Source organism: Procambarus clarkii, chromosome 20 (assembly GCF_040958095.1).
Source record: "Procambarus clarkii isolate CNS0578487 chromosome 20, FALCON_Pclarkii_2.0, whole genome shotgun sequence".
Lineage (NCBI taxonomy): Eukaryota > Metazoa > Arthropoda > Malacostraca > Decapoda > Cambaridae > Procambarus > Procambarus clarkii.
This window is the reverse complement of record NC_091169.1, coordinates 28856032-28875843: the sequence shown is the minus strand read 5'-3', so window position 1 is coordinate 28875843 and position 19812 is coordinate 28856032. Positions and strand designations below refer to the sequence as shown.

General features: G+C 46.3%; 1 protein-coding gene across 1 annotated transcript; it reads left to right on the top strand.

Annotated features, from left to right (window-relative positions):
- Window positions 1-298: 298 nt before the first annotated feature.
- On the top strand, window positions 299-4773 carry LOC138366787 (uncharacterized). The gene is made up of 2 exons (XM_069328069.1): window positions 299-324; window positions 4278-4773. Exons 1-2 carry the CDS (start codon window positions 299-301, stop codon window positions 4771-4773), a joined length of 522 nt encoding a protein of 173 aa, XP_069184170.1.
- The last annotated feature ends 15039 nt before the right edge of the window (window positions 4774-19812 follow it).

The following is a 19812-nucleotide window of genomic DNA, read 5'->3' as shown; positions in this document are numbered from 1 at the left end:
ATGGTGGTGTTGAGCAGTGTGGGCGTGGTGTTGAGCAGTGTGGGCGTGGTGTTGAGCAGTGTGGGCGTGGTGTTGAGCAGTGTGGGCGTGGTGTTGAGCAGTGTGGGCGTGGTGTTGAGCAGTGTGGGCGTGGTGTTGAGCAGTGTGGGCGTGGTGTTGAGCAGTGTGGGCGTGGTGTTGAGCAGTGTGGGCGTGGTGTAGAGGAGTGGTATAACAGGGGTGTATGATAAGCGAGAGGATATGATGGGTTTAACACCTGCAGCCAACACCTCATAAAACACCCGCGTCGTAAACCATGATGAATGAAACACCCCCAAATGGGAGGTGGGTGGGTGGGCGTGTGGATGAGTGGGCGGGTGTAGGTGGGTGGGCGTGTGGATGTGAGTGGGCGGGTGTAGGTGGGTGGGCGTGTGGATGAGTGGGCGGGTGTAGGTGGGTGGGCGTGTGGATGTGAGTGGGCGGGTGTAGGTGGGTGGGCGTGTGGATGTTAGTGGGCGGGTGTAGGTGGGTGGGCGTGCGGATGTGAGTGGGCGGGTGTAGGTGGGTGGGCGTGTGGATGTGAGTGTGCGGGTGTAGGTGGGTGGGCGTGTGGATGTGAGTGGGCGGGTGTAAGTGGGTGGGCGTGTGGATGTGAGTGGGCGGATGTAGGTGGGTGGGCGTACGGATGTGAGTGGGCGGGTGTAGGTGGGTGGGCGTGTGGATGTGAGTGTGCGGGTGTAGGTGGGTGGGCGTGTGGATGTGAGTGGGCGGGTGTAGGTGGGTGGGCGTGTGGATGTTAGTGTGCGGGTGTAGGTGGGTGGGCCTGTGGATGTGAGTGGGCGGGTGTAGGTGGGTGGGCGTGTGGATGTGAGTGGGCGGGTGTAGGTGGGTGGGCGTGTGGATGAGTGGGCGGGTGTAGGTGGGTGGGCGTGTGGATGTGAGTTGGCGGGTGCAGGTGGGTGGGCGTGTGGATGTGAGTGGGCGGGTGTAGGTGGGTGGGCGTGTGGATGAGTGGGCGGGTGTAGGTGGGTGGGCGTGTGGATGTGAGTGGGCGGGTGTAGGTGGGTGGGCGTGTGGATGTTAGTGGGCGGGTGTAGGTGGGTGGGCGTGTGGATGTTAGTGGGCGGGTGTAGGTGGGTGGGCGTGTGGATGTTAGTGGGCGGGTGTAGGTGGGTGGGCGTGTGGATGAGTGGGCAGGTGTAGGTGGGTGGGCGTGTGGATGTGAGTGGGCGGGTGTAGGTGGGTGGGCGTGTGGATGTGAGTGGGCGGGTGTAGGTGGGTGGGCGTGTGGATGTGAGTGGGCGGGTGTAGGTGGGTGGGCGTGTGGATGTGAGTGGGCGGGTGTAGGTGGGTGGGCGTGTGGATGTGAGTGGGCGGGTGTAGGTGGGTGGGCGTGTGGATGTGAGTGGGCGGGTGTAGGTGGGTGGGCGTGTGGATGTGAGTGGGCGGGTGTAGGTGGGTGGGCGTGTGGATGAGTGGGCAGGTGTAGGTGGGTGGGCGTGTGGATGTGAGTGGGCGGGTGTAGGTGGGTGGGCGTGTGGATGTGAGTGGGCGGGTGTAGGTGGGTGGGCGTGTGGATGTGAGTGGGCGGGTGACGGTGGGTGGGCGTGTGGATGTGAGTGGGCGGGTGTAGGTGGGTGGGCGTGTGGATGTGAGTGGGCGGGTGTAGGTGGGTGGGCGTGTGGATGTGAGTGGGCGGGTGTAGGTGGGTGGGCGTGTGGATGTGAGTGGGCGGGTGTAGGTGGGTGGGCGTGTGGATGTGAGTGGGAAGGTGGAGAAGATGAATGCATAGAACTTAAAGGAAGATGGTGTGAACAAGCAACGTGATTGGCTACCCTCCTTATAGCAGCAAACAAACAAGCAACGTGATTGGCTACCCTCCTTATAGCAGCAGACAATCGAGCAACGTGATTGGTTAACCTCCTTATAGCAGCAAACAAACAAGCAACGTGATTGGCTAACCTTCTTATAGCAGCAAACAAACGAGGAACGTGATTGGTTAACCTCCTTATAGCAGCAAACAAACAAGCAACGTGATTGGCTAACCTTATAGCAGCAGACACTCGAGGGACGTAATTGGCTGGTGTGAATCATGCAGTTAACCTCACGGATAGGCTAGCGCCCAGCTCGGGTTATCCTCCTCGGCCAATTAAAATCGAGCATAGAGAGTGTGCTCGGGCGTGAGGCTAGGACACCTGATTGTCAATTACGCGAAACACGCGTTTCAGATATGTGTCAAAGGTATTGGAGACCTCAAGTAGTGAGACAACACTGTGTTGAACTCCCGGCCAATCAGCCCAGGAGCTGAGACCCGACAATGGTAGCTCATGTAATAATAATAATAATGATTATAATATTATTAATAATAATAACAATGGTAATTACAATAACACTGATATTAACACTAATAATATTGAGAAAATCCACTAGGGATAGCACCTCCAAAGGATACCTGATCAACCAGGCTGTGACTCATACGTCAGGCTGCGAGCAGCCGCGTCTAACAGCCTGGTTGATCAGTCCAGCAACCAGGAGGCCTGGTCGACGACCGGGCCGCGGGGACACTAAGCCCCGGAAGCACCTCAAGGTAGCCTCAAGGTAGGTAGGGCTATGAGGTGGGGCGCGAACCTGGGACCCAAGTATTGCCAGTCGCGTACGCTACCACTGGACCAACAGGAATCAATAGGAAACAAACCGGAGTCCTACTGAAATCACAGGAATGTTGTTGTTTAAGATTCGCTACTTGGAACAGAAAAGTTCCAAGTAGCACGGGCTATGGTGACCCCGTAGACAGGAAGTCTGGAGCCCCATACTGAAGTCAGTCCAGGTCTTGACGGATGACCCACATGTACGTATTACATCATGTCGTGGTGTAGTGGGGTAAGGCGTGTGCTTGCGAGTACCCAGAGCTCCGGGTGGGGATGTATAAGGTGTAGGGACACTTCCCCCCGAGCTCTGAATACTCTCATGCACACGCCTTACCCCATTACACCACGACATGGTCAAGAGCACTGTAACCTGCGATTATCTGATTCCTCTAGGGGTTCCCGAGGCTTCAACTGAAGCCAAAGGCATTGCGTTAAAAATCTAACAGCGCTTCAGTTGTTAAAGGGAAGGGAACTATCAACGGTAAAGCGCCAAGCCATTACGACTATATAGCACTTGGATGGGGTCAGGATAAGGATTTGGGATAGGACGGGCGGGAAGGAATGGTGCCCAACCATTTGGACGGTCGGGGATTGAACGCCGACCTGCATGAAGCGAGACCGTCGCTCTACCGTCCAGTCCAGTTTAAAAAATAAACTAGATCATTAAAATATGTTTCTGGATTCCTATTTCTGAGCGTAATTCAACGTTTGAATTGCATGTTTGAAAACATGTAAGTTTCAAACACACGTTTGAAGTTTTAATGTTAGTTTTTTTTAATAAAGAAATTTGGCCATAAGGAAAACCAGTGATTTTTCACATTTTACCCAAACTGACCTCCAGTTGGAAAAATAAGATAGATAGTTACAATATTATGTTTGACTTCTATTTTTGAGCATATTTAAAAGTGATTGCACGTATATGAAGCTTAAAATTTAGTCATTGATAAGGAAATTTGAACAGACGGAAAAAGTAAATTTTTTTAGCGTCATTCTAAAAGTGATTTCCCAATTTGAAGCTTAAAATTGAACCATTTATTGCACCTTTTTGATTGCCCCTTTCGACCTTAAGGGTCAACAACAGCAACTTTAAAGATACTTGCTTCTGACTATCGACAGTCGGAAAGACGTAGACCAGGAGCTAAAGTCCGGTCCTGCAGTTGTAAGTTCGAACTACGAGGAAGAGTTTGGGTTGTAGCAGCACATGTAGGTGAGCAGACAAGCACAGATCAAGAGGTCCCGCCCCCACCACACTTGGTTAGCTCGTTACTCTGGTCAAGGGGGGGGGGGGGAGGGGGAGGGGTGAGGGAAGGGGGGGAAGGGAGAGATGAGAGGGAGTGAGGGTAGGAAGGTGACAGGAAAGAGGGGAACAGAAGGGTCGGAGGGAATGAGAGGGGAGGTATGGAAAGTGATGAGGGAATGTGTGAGTAGGAGAGGATTTTTATAATAATAATAATACACAGAAAAATCCCACTAACGTGATATATATCAATCACAAAATCCCACTAACGTGATATACATCAACGAGATAATCCACTGGGGCTGTGAGGTGGGCTCGAACCTGCGACCAAGGCATTGTCAACCGCATACTCTCCCACTAAACCATCGCAACTCGCTAAAACTCATACAACCGAGATTCTACTGAAATCACAGGACGTGCAAGCCTGACTCGTGTGGCACATTAGGCCTAGCTCGTGAGGCAGGCAGTATAGACCTGACTCGTGAGGCAGGCAGTGTAGACCTGACTCGTGAGGCAGACAGTATAGACCTGACTCGTGAGGCAGGCAGTATAGACCTGACTCGTGAGGCAGACAGTGTAGACCTGACTCGTGAGGCAGACAGTGTAGACCTGACTCGTGAGGCAGGCAGTATAGACCTGACTCGTGAGGCAGGCAGTGTAGGCCTGACTCGTGAGGCAGACAGTATAGACCTGACTCATGAGGCAGACAGTATAGACCTGACTCATGAGGCAGACAGTATAGACCTGACTCATGAGGCAGACAGTATAGACCTGACTCGTGAGGCAGACAGTATAGACCTGACTCGTGAGGCAGACAGTGTAGACCTGACTCGTGAGGCAGACAGTATAGACCTGACTCGTGAGGCAGACAGTGTAGGCTTATCATCTGAGGCAGGCAGAGGCAGATAGAGGACCCGCAATTGAGAGGAAAGATAGACAGCGATAGACAAATAGAACAATATAATAAGGATAACAGGTAGCAGAATGAAATACGATGGTAGTAAATTAGACACTGGGATAGGTGATAGGGGACGTGAAAACATGCCTGGGTGACAGTCAAGTGGAATGAATTAACGAAGGCAGTTTAAGGTAACTGATCTCACAGGAACAGTCACTATACATCAAGTCCCTCATCTCACAGGGACGGTCACTACATCAAGTCCCTCATCTCACAGGGACAGTCACTATACATCAAGTCCCTCATCTCACAGGGACGGTCACTACATCAAGTCCTTCATCTCACAGGGACGGTCACTATACATCAAGTCCCTCATCTCACAGGGACAGTCACTATACATCAAGTCCCTCATCTCACAGGGACAGTCACTATACATCAAGTCCCTCATCTCACAGGGACAGTCACTATACATCAAGTCCCTCATCTCACAGGGACAGTCACTATACATCAAGTCCCTCAATAGGCTTCCGACAGTCACTATACATCAAGTCCCTCAATAGGCTTCCGGGACTTGAACCTCGTACCATGTTTAGCCAGGAACCTCCACATTACCGACGAATGCAACAAACACTAAAAGTAACGTTGTGACTACGTTGTATTTCTAACCCAAGCGCTATCTTCGTTATAAGAGAAATTCATATTAACAACTCAGCCACGCGCATCAAATCATACAAACAGAGATCTCACACTACTAAACAAACAACTTTAAACGACTCTCAAAACATCGCTTAATTGCAGAACCAGCCAAGCGGCCGTCCGTCAGCTGGGAGTCGACCAGACGGAGGTAGAGTCGCCCCCTTGTCTCGCCCAGAACAATGTGTCGTAGAGGCCTCCTCCCGCCACCCGGTAATAGACTCCGGGGATTATCTGACCTGATTGATACAAGTGTCAGGATCTAATACGATAAGTTAGGATCAGAACGTTTATATCCGATGCTCCTTTCCGGTCGCGGGAGGAGAAGAGAGTGCTACGCCTCCTGGGGTGCTCAAGAGCTGTTATCCTATCGCATAGGGGATGGTTATCGCCCTTAGAAGCCTGGAGGATAAGGGCTCTGATCCTCCCCTGACACACAGTGTGTGTGGCGGGGAGTGATTTAATAGTGGTGCCGGGGCGAGTGGTCAGCTTAGGTCGGAAATCACACAGGCGCAGACCCCAGCCTGAACCCTAATGAGATGAGGTGCTACGTCCATTTTATGTGGAAATCGATTACGAATGGGGATAAAGGAAAATGAAATCAAATATTCATTCCTTCTACACAATTGCACACATGTTCTGCCTCACCGCAGTGGTGAAGGCTGCCACCGTCAGTGTTGGTGGTCACCGTCAGTGTTGGTGGCCACCGTCAGTGTTGGCGGCCACCGTCAGTGTTGGTGGCCACCGTCAGTGTTGGTGGTCACCGTCAGTGTTGGTGGCTACCGTCAGTGTTGGTGGTCACCGTCAGTGTTGGTGGCCACCGTCAGTGTTGGTGGTCACCGTGTAACAAACTAGGCTGTTGTAAGAATTATCCAGAGTGGTTTATCGACAAAAGAGAATGGGAAGCTGAGCCGCATGGTGACCTGACCCCCAGGGGAATTCGCGGTGGAAATAACCAACGCTTTGTTCATAGCTGCGTATAATGAATCATCCTATAGTATTCAGTAATTTAGAGAAAATTAGCCTTTATTCATTTTGCATTAAAATTGTATTGTATAATAGTACTGGATACAATATCAAGAGTATTCTAATTATTGAGTTAAGTCACCATCAGTGACGTCACGAATCAGATCTAACTTTTAAGGCGGAGTGACCGGCGGTCATAGGTCAGCAGGGTTGACATGTCTAATATTTCTCAAAGTTTTAATAACCATTTTTGTGATCGGGAACAGCTTTGCCGTTAGATGTTTGTGTAATCTAATTAAAGTAAAATAATTCAACCAGTCTGGATCAATTCAGTACAAACAGAGGTTAATTGTTATAACTTAAACCTTGCTAGTAACTGGGTAGAACTTTGACTAGGCGGAAGGATACAATACTCTTGTCTGGGGTAGACCAGACAAGAGAGAGATCAGTGTGAATACGGGAGCAGCTGGGAGAGGTCAACCATCTTACCTCTCCCCAAGACCAGCACAACATCTTAGCTGGAAAATATAGAGGTATAGTTGCTATGGTTATGTATAGAAATAGTCTTCTCATTTGCCATTCAGGTCAAGTAGGGAGTGTTAAAGTGATAGGGAGTGAACACATTTAGATTTTGTTTTAGTTTTCTTTTAATAAATTAAATTTGTTATTAATTTGCATTTTATTGTTTCCATTTGGTTATGTGTAAACTTGTCCTGGTCACGTGGTCCACACGAGGCAGAGTTGCATTGGGCGCCGATTCTAACATCGGATCGGAATTCATCATCCCCATCTAATTAATTCCACACTCAAGTTTCCGAGGTTATAAACTACTAGTGGGGATCAAGCCCCAAGGTTGATTAATTAGCGTGATCGATCCAGACCTCGATCATTGCTCTGTAGAGCTGGTCTGGTGGTGGCAGCAGAGGTGACTCTAGGGTTTTGTTCAGAGCTTAGGTCACGTCATACTGGGTGTAGAATCCTAAGTCGGTCAATCGTCTTAGGACCACGTGGCGTGGAGTTGGCTTTGTTAAAAGTTTTGGAGTCCCTTGGTTTAGAAATAAAAGTAAGAATACGGGTAGAGGGAGTAGAAGGTAGGGAAGTAAAGAGAGAGAAACCCAAACCCGTGTTACAACCGTCAGTGTTGGCGGCCACCGTCAGTGTTGGTGGTCACCGTCAGTGTTGGCGGCCACCGTCAGTGTTGGTGGTCACCGTCAGTGTTGGCGGCCACCGTCAGTGTTGGTGGTCACCGTCAGTGTTGGTGGCCACCGTCAGTGTTGGTGGCCACCGTCAGTGTTGGTGGCCACCGTCAGTGTTGGCGGTCACCGTCAGTGTTGGTGGCCACCGTCAGTGTTGGTAGCCACCGTCAGTGTTGGTGGTCACCGTCAGTGTTGGTGGCCACCGTCAGTGTTGGTGGCCACCGTCAGTGTTGGCGGTCACCGTCAGTGTTGGTGGCCACCGTCAGTGTTGGTGGCCACCGTCAGTGTTGGTGGTCACCGTCAGTGTTGGTGGCCACCGTCAGTGTTGGTGGTCACCGTCAGTGTTGGCGGTCACCGTCAGTGTTGGTGGTCACCGTCAGTGTTGGCGGTCACCGTCAGTGTTGGTGGTCACCGTCAGTGTTGGCGGCCACCGTCAGTGTTGGTGGTCACCGTCAGTGTTGGTGGTCACCGTCAGTGTTGGTGGCCACCGTCAGTGTTGGCGGCCACCGTCAGTGTTGGTGGCCACCGTCAGTGTTGGTGGTCACCGTCAGTGTTGGCGGCCACCGTCAGTGTTGGTGGTCACCGTCAGTGTTGGCGGTCACCGTCAGTGTTGGCGGCCACCGTCAGTGTTGGTGGCCACCATCAGTGTTGGTGGTCACCATCAGTGTTGGCGGTCACCGTCAGTGTTGGCGGCCACCGTCAGTGTTGGCTGCCACCATCAGTGTTGGTGGTCACCGTCAGTGTTGGCGGTCACCGTCAGTGTTGGCGGCCACCGTCAGTGTTGGTGGCCACCGTCAGTGTTGGTGGCCACCGTCAGTGTTGGCTGCCACCGTCAGTGTTGGTGGCCACCGTCAGTGTTGGTGGCCACCGTCAGTGTTGGTGGTCACCGTCAGTGTTGGCGGCCACCGTCAGTGTTGGCGGCCACCATCAGTGTTGGCGGCCACCGTCAGTGTTTGTGGCCACCGTCAGTGTTGGCTGCCACCGTCAGTGTTGGCTGCCACCGTCAGTGTTGGCTGCCACCGTCAGTGTTGGCTGCCACCGTCAGTGTTGGCTGCCACCGTCAGTGTTGGTGGCCACCGTCAGTGTTGGTGGCCACCGTCAGTGTTGGTGGCCACCATCAGTGTTGGCTGCCACCGTCAGTGTTGGCTGCCACCGTCAGTGTTGGCGGCCACCGTCAGTGTTGGTGGCCACCGTCAGTGTTGGCTGCCACCGTCAGTGTTGGCTGCCACCGTCAGTGTTGGCGGCCACCGTCAGTGTTGGTGGCCACCGTCAGTGTTGGCGGCCACCGTCAGTGTTGGTGGCCACCATCAGTGTTGGTGGTCACCGTCAGTGTTGGTGGCCACCGTCAGTGTTGGTGGTCACCGTCAGTGTTGGTGGCCACCGTCAGTGTTGGTGGTCACCGTCAGTGTTGGCTGCCACCGTCAGTGTTGGCGGCCACCGTCAGTGTTGGTGGCCACCATCAGTGTTGGTGGTCACCGTCAGTGTTGGTGGCCACCGTCAGTGTTGGCGGCCACCGTCAGTGTTGGTGGCCACCATCAGTGTTGGTGGCCACCATCAGTGTTGGTGGCCACCGTCAGTGTTGGTGGCCACCATCAGTGTTGGCGGCCACCGTCAGTGTTCGCTGCCACCGTCAGTGTTGGTGGCCACCGTCAGGGTTTGGTGGCCACTGTCAGTGTTGGGGTTCCGTCAGTGTTGGCTGCCACCGTCAGTGTTGGCGGCCACCGTCAGTGTTGGCGGCCACCGTCAGTGTTGGCTGCCACCGTCAGTGTTGGCGGCCACCGTCAGTGTTGGTGGCCACCGTCAGTGTTGGTGGCCACCGTCAGTGTTGGTGGCCACCGTCAGTGTTGGTGGCCACCGTCAGTGTTGGTGGCCACCGTCAGTGTTGGTGGCCACCGTCAGTGTTGGTGGCCACCGTCAGTGTTGCCGGCCACCATCAGTGTTGGGGGCCACCGTCAGTGTTGGTGGCCACCGTCAGTGTTGGTGGCCACCGTCAGTGTTGATGGTGGCCACCGTCAGTGTTGGTGGTCACCGTCACCTCCACGTCTGGTGTCAGTATACGCCAGCTTCTGCTAACGTTCCTACCACTACCATTACCACTAATACTACAACCTTCGCTCTCACTACACTACACAGGCGGGAGAAAATGGTTCAACCTGTCCTCAGGGCGGAGACCCGCTCAAAGTAATGGATTGGGAACGATATCAATATTTGTACTATTATCTAATCGCTATCCATGGTTAGGTTAGGTTAAGGTTACTTTAAGTTAAGATTTGGTTAGGTTTAGTTTGGTTAAGTTAGGTTTCATTAAGTTTGGTCACGTTAATGTGGTGTATTATTGACGAGAATGAGAAATATGGAATTCGAAAACTATTTCAGAGAGACTGTGAGAGTGACTCTGTACAGAAAACCAAATTTTTCACAGAAAACGTTTTCAACATACACTTTTTTCAATTTTAAACCATCGCTTTATAGTACAACAAAGTTACAATTTGAGAATAATCTCTGTTTACAACAAAGTTTTACTTACCAATTTACATGTGGACTATTACTGGAACCCTAATATGCTTTCAGACTATCACATATATCTAAGATAACTATCCTGGTGGTTTAATGCGGGGGGGGGGGGGGGGGGGGGGGGGCTCATGGTAATAGATTTGCTCTGAGGCCGGTATGTTGTCATTGTTATTTGTTGTCACATCATTGTTGTTTAATTGTTACGTTTGTCTTTGTTATTTTATTGTCATATTTGTCTGTTATTTTATTGTCATATTCGTCTGTTATTTTATTGTCATATTTGTTTATTTTATTGTCATGTTTGTCTTTGTTTGTTGTTGTTGCATTTACCTTTCTCATTTTATTATTACATGTGTCTGTGATTTTATTGTTCTCGTGTGTCTGTTATTTGTTGGTACATCTTTGTTATTTAATTGTTATATCTGAAATATTTTCATCAGTTTTGTTCACATCATTTTGGGGCCTCGTAGCCTGGTGGATAGCGCGCAGGACTCGTAATTCTGTGGCGCGGGTTCGATTCCCGCACGAGGCAGAAACAAATGGGCAAAGTTTCTTTCACCCTGAATGCCCCTGTTACCTAGCAGTAAATAGGTACCTGGGAGTTAGTCAGCTGTCACGGGCTGCTTCCTGGGGGTGGAGGCCTGGTCTAGGACCGGGCCGCGGGGACACTAAAGCCCCGAAATCATCTCAAGATAACCTCAAGATAACCAGTGAGGATATGTGATAATATGTACAGTCACAGGAAATATAAGTAATAATATGGCATTATATACTTCAAAGTAAGGGTGGAAGCCAATATTATTCTACTATATACTGTCAGTTCAAGGAAAATGGGAACATAATAATGAACAGGAAGGATAGCTGCAAATATAGGAAGGATAGCTGCAAATAGAGGAAGGATAGCTGCAAATATAGGAAGGATAGCTGCAAATATAGGAAGGATAGCTGCAAATATAGGAAGGATAGCTGCAAATATAGGAAGGATAGCTGCAAATATAGGAAAGAGAGCTGCAAATACAGGAAGGATAGCTGCAAATATAGGAAGGATAGCTGCAAATAGAGGAAGGATAGCTGCAAATAGAGGAAGGATAACTGCATATATAGGAAGGATAGCTGCAAATATAGGAAGGATAGCTGCAAATATAGGAAGGATAGCTGCAAATATAGGAAGGATAGCTGCAAATATAGGAAGGATAGCTGCAAATATAGGAAGGATAGCTGCAAATATAGGAAAGAGAGCTGCAAATACAGGAAGGATAGCTGCAAATATAGGAAGGATAGCTGCAAATAGAGGAAGGATAGCTGCAAATAGAGGAAGGATAACTGCATATATAGGAAGGATAGCTGCAAATATAGGAAGGATAGCTGCAAATATAGGAAGGATAGCTGCAAATATAGGAAGGATAGCTGCAAATATAGGAAGGATAGCTGCAAATATAGGAAGGATAGCTGCAGCTATAGATTGATTGATGGTGAAGACTAAGCCACCCAGTGGTGGCATGGGCATGAGTAGCCCATAAAAAAAACAAATATAGGAAATATAGCTGCAATAAAAAAAATCACTGGGTCAAACCATGTTAATAAAAAAAAAAATAATATTACAAAATACAGCATTAGGATTTATGATACAACTCGCCCTCCTAATAGAACGTCGCATTTTGACGTACACCCCTAGGCCAAAACTCGTCATACTAGAAAATGGTAACGGCTGGCGGAAATTGACATACTGTCCCGTTTTCTGTTTTGGGTCCTCTGGTAGGTTAGGATAAGGGCACTTTAATACGACAGTTTCTTGACGTTGGGAAAACCTTTGGAGGACGGGCTGCATGATGCATTTATACAACCACTTATCAACATCTTTTCTCAATTATGGCGACTTTATTGATATTTAGTAAACAGTCTTCGAGCTTCTAAACGAGGCAGCCCGAGGTCATTATTGCTGTAAACAGCCTCGTACAGCATCGGGGGCTAATAAATATAAACAGATTAATATTACTAATTTATTATTGTTAATAAATATTAAAAAGAGTTTAACATTACTACTTTATTATTATTAATACATATTAAACAGAATTTAATATTACTAATTTATTATTATTGATAAATATTAAACAAAGTTTAATATTACTAATAATTATATTAGTAATATTATTAATTATTATTATTAATAAATATTAAAACAAAGTTAAATAAACAAAGCCACAATGACTGAGAAAAGATGTAAATGTTTCGTTAGTTGCTGCGTTAATGTTCGCTGAATCCTTTCAGCCAGGGAAGGGAGGGGGGGGGATATACAATTATATAACAGGAAATAACCCTAAATATCTTGGTAAAGGTTTACAAGTAAACCCTGGATCTCTATACACAGGTAAACCCTGGATCACTCTATACACAGGTAAACCTTGGATCTCTATACACAGGTAAACCTTGGATCTCTATACACAGGTAAACCTTGGATCTCTATACACAGGTAAACCCTGGATCTATCTATACACAGGTAAACCCTGGATCTCTATACACAGGTAAACCCCTGGATCTATCTATACACAGGTAAACCATGGATCTCTCTATACACAAGTAAACTCTGGATCTCTATACACTAGTAAACCCTGGATCTCTCTATACACAGGTAAACCTTGGATCTCTCGATACACAGGTAAACAGTGGATCTCTCTATACACAGGTAAACCCTGGATCTATACACAGGTAAATCCTGGATCTATACACAGGTAAACCCTGGATCTCTATACACACGTAAACCCTGGATCTCTACACAGGTAAACCCTGGATCTCTATACACAGGTAAACCCTGGATCTCTTTATACACAGGTAAACCCTGGATATATCTATACACAGGTAAACCCTGGATATATCTATACACAGGTAAACCCTGGATATATCTATACACAGGTAAACCCTGGATCTATCTATACATAGGTAAACCCTGGATCTATACACAGATAAACCCTGAATCTCTATATACACAGGTAAACCCTGTAACTCTATTCACAGGTAAACCCTGGCTCTATACACAGGTAAACCTTGTATCTCTATTCACAGGTAAACCCTGGCTCTATACACAGGTAAACCTTGGATCTCTATACACAGGTAAACCCTGGATCTCTCTATACACAGGTAAACCCTGGATCTCTCTATACACAGGTAAACCCTGGATCTCTCTATACACAGGTAAACCCTGGATCTCTCTATACACAGGTAAACCCTGGATCTCTATATACGCAAGGTAAACCCTGGATCTTTCTATACACAGGTAAACCCTGGATATTTATACAAAGGTAAACCCTGGATGTCTATATACACAGGTAAACCCTGGATCTCTATACACAGGTAAACCCTGGATCTCTATACACAGGTAAATCCTGGACCTCTCTATACACAGGTAAACCCTGGATCTCTATACACAGGTAAACCCTGGATCTCTATTCATAGGTAAACCCTGGATCTCAATACACAGGTAAACCCTTGATCTCTATTTACACAGGTAAACCCCAAATATTAGGCTACATCGTTAATACCAGCAAAATAGTTATTTTTAATGGGCTATAGCTAATTGATTAATTACAGCTGCTGCCTTGGTCTCAGTGTGTCACTCCGTCCAAAATTCAACTGTTTAGCCTTGTCAGAAGCGTACGAACCCAACCAACCCACCCAACGGGGACCGATGTATGGAATACGTCAATAATACGGTATACTTTAGCTTTTTCTCTCAGTAATACGTTGTATTTGTAACGATTTGATCGAATCCGTAGAAAATGGAAAAGCATTAAGAGGACTGATTGTTGAGAGGGTAGAGACAGTTATAGCAGTGAAATATATATTTATATATTACAGTCTAAGAGGCAACAGATGATGTAGATGTGTAAACTGTATATTAATCACTTACTAGGCACTTCTGAGCAGTGTAGCTGTGAGCCAAGTCTTCCACTGCTCGGCTCAATCAACCTCGGGTCCTAACAAGTCAACCAGCAAGTTTACTTCAGTCCTGAGAGCCTGGTAAACTAGCCTCTCGGTGTACACCTCTAGGAGTATACCCCCTAGCGTGTTAGGGGGGGTCCATTACTTGCTGGAGACGACCTGACCAACACTAGCGGCGGTCCCAGGGAGCCGCCATGCCTCGTCTGTTTACAAGTAGGCTCCAAAACCTGTGCTACACATGACACTTGTCACGTCATGCAAACCATATATATATAAATACAATATTTGCTCTCCTTTTGTAATATTTGGTTAAGTTAGGTTTGATGATGTATAGATGGGTTATATTTGGTTGGGTTAGGCTATGGTTAAGTGTGTTTAGAGACCAGCAATGACGTAAATGGATACGTATATTTCTCCGATTTTGAACCCTACACGCTCACGCGACACAACATATTCCAATACTTATTTTTCTAACATTTTCTAATATTTTATTTAACTATTTTATGATCTAAGATTCAGAATTAAAGAATAGCATTTTCTGTATTTATTTTACATTTTTTTCATCACAGGATGTCTTTATGTAAGTATAAATGTAATTTTCTGAAGCCTCGCGAGATATATACAAAACGGGTAAAACACACTACAGCTGCTGGAAATTTCAAGGACGAAAACTAAAAAAATTACCCCGCTTTTTTTTTTTACAATATATATATATATATATATATATATATATATATATATATATATATATATATATATATATATATATATATATATATATATATATTGGTAGAAATTTGTAAATGATTTATAGGGGTAAAACAAAGTGTCAACAATAGGGAGGAGGAGGTGCCAAGTGTCGCCGGAGAGCGAGCACCTGCATCGACAATATACTCCTGAAACGGTAAACAAAGTGGCTATTCTGTTCTGCTGCTTTGACACAAACATTCATAAAGGCGTTTCAGAAGCCATTCTTCGCGATCAGAATACAATGGGAGGTTTTAAAAGTTCCATGACGGCATTTCATTTACGCCGCTTGGGGGGAAGTGGGAGCAGGGGAAGGGGTAAACAAAGAAATATATAAAGGATTAAACCTCAACCCTCGGGTTCGACAGCTGAGGGTCACCCGCATTAAGCTAGATGGTATTTAATTCCAACCAGTTCATAAAGGGGGGATTGGATCCTCTCTTTATCGTCTCTGTCATGACCAGAGAGGCGGCTCTGAATACTAATGTGACGTCGCTGGTACAAGTGTTGGTAAACTCTTCCACTCCACGTCCGGGTGTTGAAGCTGACTTAATGACAGTTATGTTTTCTTTTATTCATCAATTAATCATATATTTATGTATAAGTTATTAGTATTAAACCCCCATAAGAGTGAATTGTGTTGCAGGTAACGGCTCTCCTCTTGAGTAAGGTAGAAATAGCCTAAGAAACTCTATCCTTTTGAGATAGTTTCTTTTCTCAATAAACTTACTTGAACTTAAAGTACTGATGCTCGTGAACACTTTGGGACACTAGTCTCAAGGCGTCTATATTCTTCGCCACTGTTGTACCACAGTAGGCTGCGTTCTAGGCTTACAATCGAGGGACTTGTCAGACTCAGGTACGACAGAAATGGTTATGTTTCTTTTCACCTGATGCCTCGGTTCACTTAGCAGGAAAATAGGAGTTAGGCAACTGTTGTGGGGCTGCATCTTTAGAAAGGTCAGTAGACAGTATTGGGGAGAGAAGGTGAGATAAGCCCTAACTATAGGCTTTCTGTCCTCGATAACGGGAAATTATATAAATCAAGTTAGTCTTCAATCAAAAATGTTTTATATAAAATACATATATGGGTATTTATTGTATGTATATAAGTTTAACGTGTCGTAAATAATTGTCAATAAACAACAAAAAATCAATTCTACTAATTCTTCTAAATTTGTATCAAAGCTACAATTCTACTAAATTCTCATATTTTTAATTCTACTAAACTTGTATCAAAGCTCAGGAGATAAGGCACAGTCTTTACCCTTATACTGAAGGTGTTTTCATTGATATATTTAAATGGGAAATCTTCATGTTACAAGTCTGAAGGGTTACGTGTTGATGTGACACACGACCCAAGTTGAGGGTCGTGTTGATGTGACACACGACCCAAGTTGAGGGTCGTGTTGGTCAAGACATAACCAAGCACTATAATACGCAGTTAGCCTGCCGTAGGCTGCTGATCATGTCCACTAATACACAATCTTGGTGACGCAACTATGTCTTGATAAAATACATGTCCATGGTATTTCGTTGTTCTCTCTTTCTCCTCTCTCCTTCCCTCTCTGTCTCTCTTCCCTTTCCCTCTCTGTCCCTCTCCCTTCCCCTCCCCCCAACCCTCGGGGCCGACAGTCACTCCTAAACTTTAACCTAAACTTCTGTCAGACTGTTGAAGGCTTCCTTAAAACTCCCAAGTCCTTAAGAACTCTAAAGGCTTTTGTCTGTTTATTCAAAGTAGAAAAATTATTGAAACAAAAGAGTAACTGAGAGAGAAAGAGATAGAAAGAGAGAGAGAGAGAGAGAGAGAGAGAGAGAGAGAGAGAGAGAGAGAGAGAGAGAGAGAGAGAGAGAGACAGAGAGAGACAGAGAGAGACAGAGAGAGACAGAGAGAGACAGAGAGAGAGAGAGAGAGAGAGAGAGAGAGAGAGAGAGAGAGAGAGAGACTAACAGAGAGAAACAGACAGACAAACAAAGACGTAAGGTAATTATCAGGAAGTCGGGGTCCAAGAGCTAATAACTCGATCCTGCAGGCAAAAATAATAAATGCAGACACACACACACACACACACACACACACACACACACACTGACGTGGGAAGACGGGACACCACGAGCGTAGCTCTCATCCTGTAACTACACTTAAGTAATTACACACACACACGTATAGTCTAGTAGTCTCGAGGAGAGACTACGGGAATTTAACCTCACGTCGCTGGAAGACCGAAGTGTTAGGTGGGACATTATCACCACATACAAGATTCTCAAAGGCATCGATAGGGTAGATAAAGACAGGCTATTTAACTCAAGGGCCACACGCACTAGGGGACACAGGTAGAAATTGAGTGCCTGAATGACCCATAGAGTCATTAGAAATAATTTTTTTAGTGTCAGAGTGGTTGACAAATGGAATGCATTAGGAACTGAAGTGGTGGAGGCTGACTCCATACACAGTTTTAAGTGTAGATATGATAGAGCCCAGTAGGCTCAGGAACCTGTACATCAGTTGATTGACAGTTGAGAGGCGGGAGCAAAGAGCCAAAGCTCAACCCTCGCAATCACAACTAGGTGAGTACAATGAGGTGAGTACAAACACACACACAGAATGAGAGCTAAACTTCTAGTCATGGGGGACCTAAACCATGGAGAGATTGACTGGGATACCAGAAATCCTCATGGGGAAAAAACGTGGGGACCGAAATTAGTAAAAGTTGTGGAAAGAAACTTCTTAACATATAAAGGAGAACACAAGAGAAAGGGGAGGAGATACACCAAGTCTACTGGACTTGATCTTCACCCAGCATGAGGAAGACATTGAGAACTTAGAGCATGAAATACCACCAGGAGCAAGTGACCATTGTGTCCTGGTGCTCCACTACATGATGGATCTCACAACAGTGCCCATAAGACAAGGAGTCAGGGAAGGGAGAGCAGACTATACACAAGGAGACCACATGAAAGTAAGAGAGTATCTGGGAAGTGTGTAATGAGAGGAGGAACTAAGAGGGAAGACGGTCCAGGAAATGATGGACCAAGTAAAACTGAGGTGCAAAGAGCCAGAAGAGAGATTCATGCCACCATTAAGGGCAAAAAGTAGGAGGACATATAATAACCCGGGGTTCAATAGACAGTGTCAGGAAGCAAAATAAAAAAGCAGGAGGGAGTGGAGGAAATACAGACGACAAAGGACATAGGTAAACCGGAATAGATGCAACAGGGTCAAGAATGACTACATAAACATAAGAAAATTGTCAAAAAGAAACTATGAAAATTGTATTGCCTCCAAAGCAAAGAGCCAACCGGAACCCCAACAAAGCCATACAAGAAGGAAAATGACAGTGAATGACCAAGTGACCAGGATACGTAAAAGGGGGGAGGACAGTATACAGAAAATGATTAAGAAATTTGTGAGGGCTCAATTTCAGCTTTCATGGAGTGTTCACTACTGAGCCTGAACAGCTCCCAGAGCTAGATGAGGAAGCAGCCTCTGATGAGAAACTTCTAAATATTGAGGTAACAGCAGAGGAAGTAAGACTACAGGTAGCATCACTGGATGTAACTAAAGCTACCGGGCCTGGTAGAGTATTACCATGGCTGATAAAAGAAGCAGCACAGGCCCTCAGCATACCTCTAGCGATAATCTTTAATGAGTCACTTACACATGGGGTATTGCCCAGCAGCTGGAAGAAGGTCAATGTGGTGCCAATCAACAAGAAAAGAGATAGAGAAGAGGCACTTAACTACAGACCAGTGTCACTCACAAGCATCCCTTGCAAGGTACTTGAAAAAATTATAAGTTAAGACTAGTTACACAATTAGAAAGAATTGGGTTTTTAAATAAACAACAACATGGCTTTAAAGAAGGAAAGTCATGCCTGACGAATATCCTGGAGTTTTATGATAAGGTAACGAAAAATATGGCAAGACAGAGAAGGATAGGCAGATTGCATATTTCTGGACTGCCAAAAAGTCTTTGATACAGTACCACACAGGAGGTTACTATACAAACTTGAGAGACAGGCGGGAGTAGGCGGTAACGCATTAACATGGGTAAGGAATTACCTGACAGACAGGTGTCAGAGAGTGACAGGGAGGGTCGAGGAGTCGGACTGGCGTAGAGTAACAAGCGGGGTGTCTCAAGGATCACTCCTGGGTCCCATACTTTTCCTCAGTTATGTAAACGACTTGACTGCAGGAGTTGAGTCTTATATGTCAACGTTTGCATATGGTATAAAACTAATGAGGAGGATTGATGATGATAGTAAGATTCTCCAGGATGACTTGAACAGGTTGCAGAGCTGGTCCGAGAAATGGCTGCAAGAGTTCAACACCATTAAGAGTAAGGTGATGGAAATGGGATCAGGAGCCAGAAGACCGAAAGCCAATACATGATGAAGGGAAACTACCTCCCTATAACAACTAGAGAAAAGGATCTGGGAGTGGATATAACACCGAACCTGACTCCAGAGGCTCATATAAATAGAATAACATCAGCGGCATACTCTACTCTGGCAAAAGTCAGAACATCCTTCAGGAACCTGAATAAGGAGGCTTTTAGATCACTGTATACCGCCTGTGTGAGGCCAGTCTTAGAGTATGCCGCCTCATCTTGGAGCCCTCATCTAAAAAAAAGATGAATTGATAGTGGTAGATTAAGACAATTTAACACAAAGGGACGCAGGTCGAAACTGAGTATCCAGATGAGCCATAGAGATATTAGAAAGAATTTGTTTAGGGTCAGAATAGTTAACAAATGGAATGCATTAAACAGTGATGTGGTGGAGGCTGACTCCATACACAGTTTCAAATGTAGATATGATAGAGCCTAATAAGCTCAGGAATGTGTACACCAGTTGTTTGACAGTTGAGAGGCGGGACCAAAGAGCCGGAACTCAACCCCCGCAAGCACAACTAGGTGAGTACACACACACAATTTATCACAAAACGTTCATTGCTGCCAAACCGCAGCTCATGAGTAACGAGTCTCAACCATGACGT

Bases quoted from the DNA above. Each gene is read 5' to 3' on its own strand.
- LOC138366787 (XM_069328069.1), top strand. From the start codon at position 299: ATGAATGAAACACCCCCAAATGGGAG. The intron at 325-4,277 runs GTGGGTGGGTGG...CTGAAATCACAG, and splicing joins GAAACACCCCCAAATGGGAG to GACGTGCAAGCCTGACTCGT.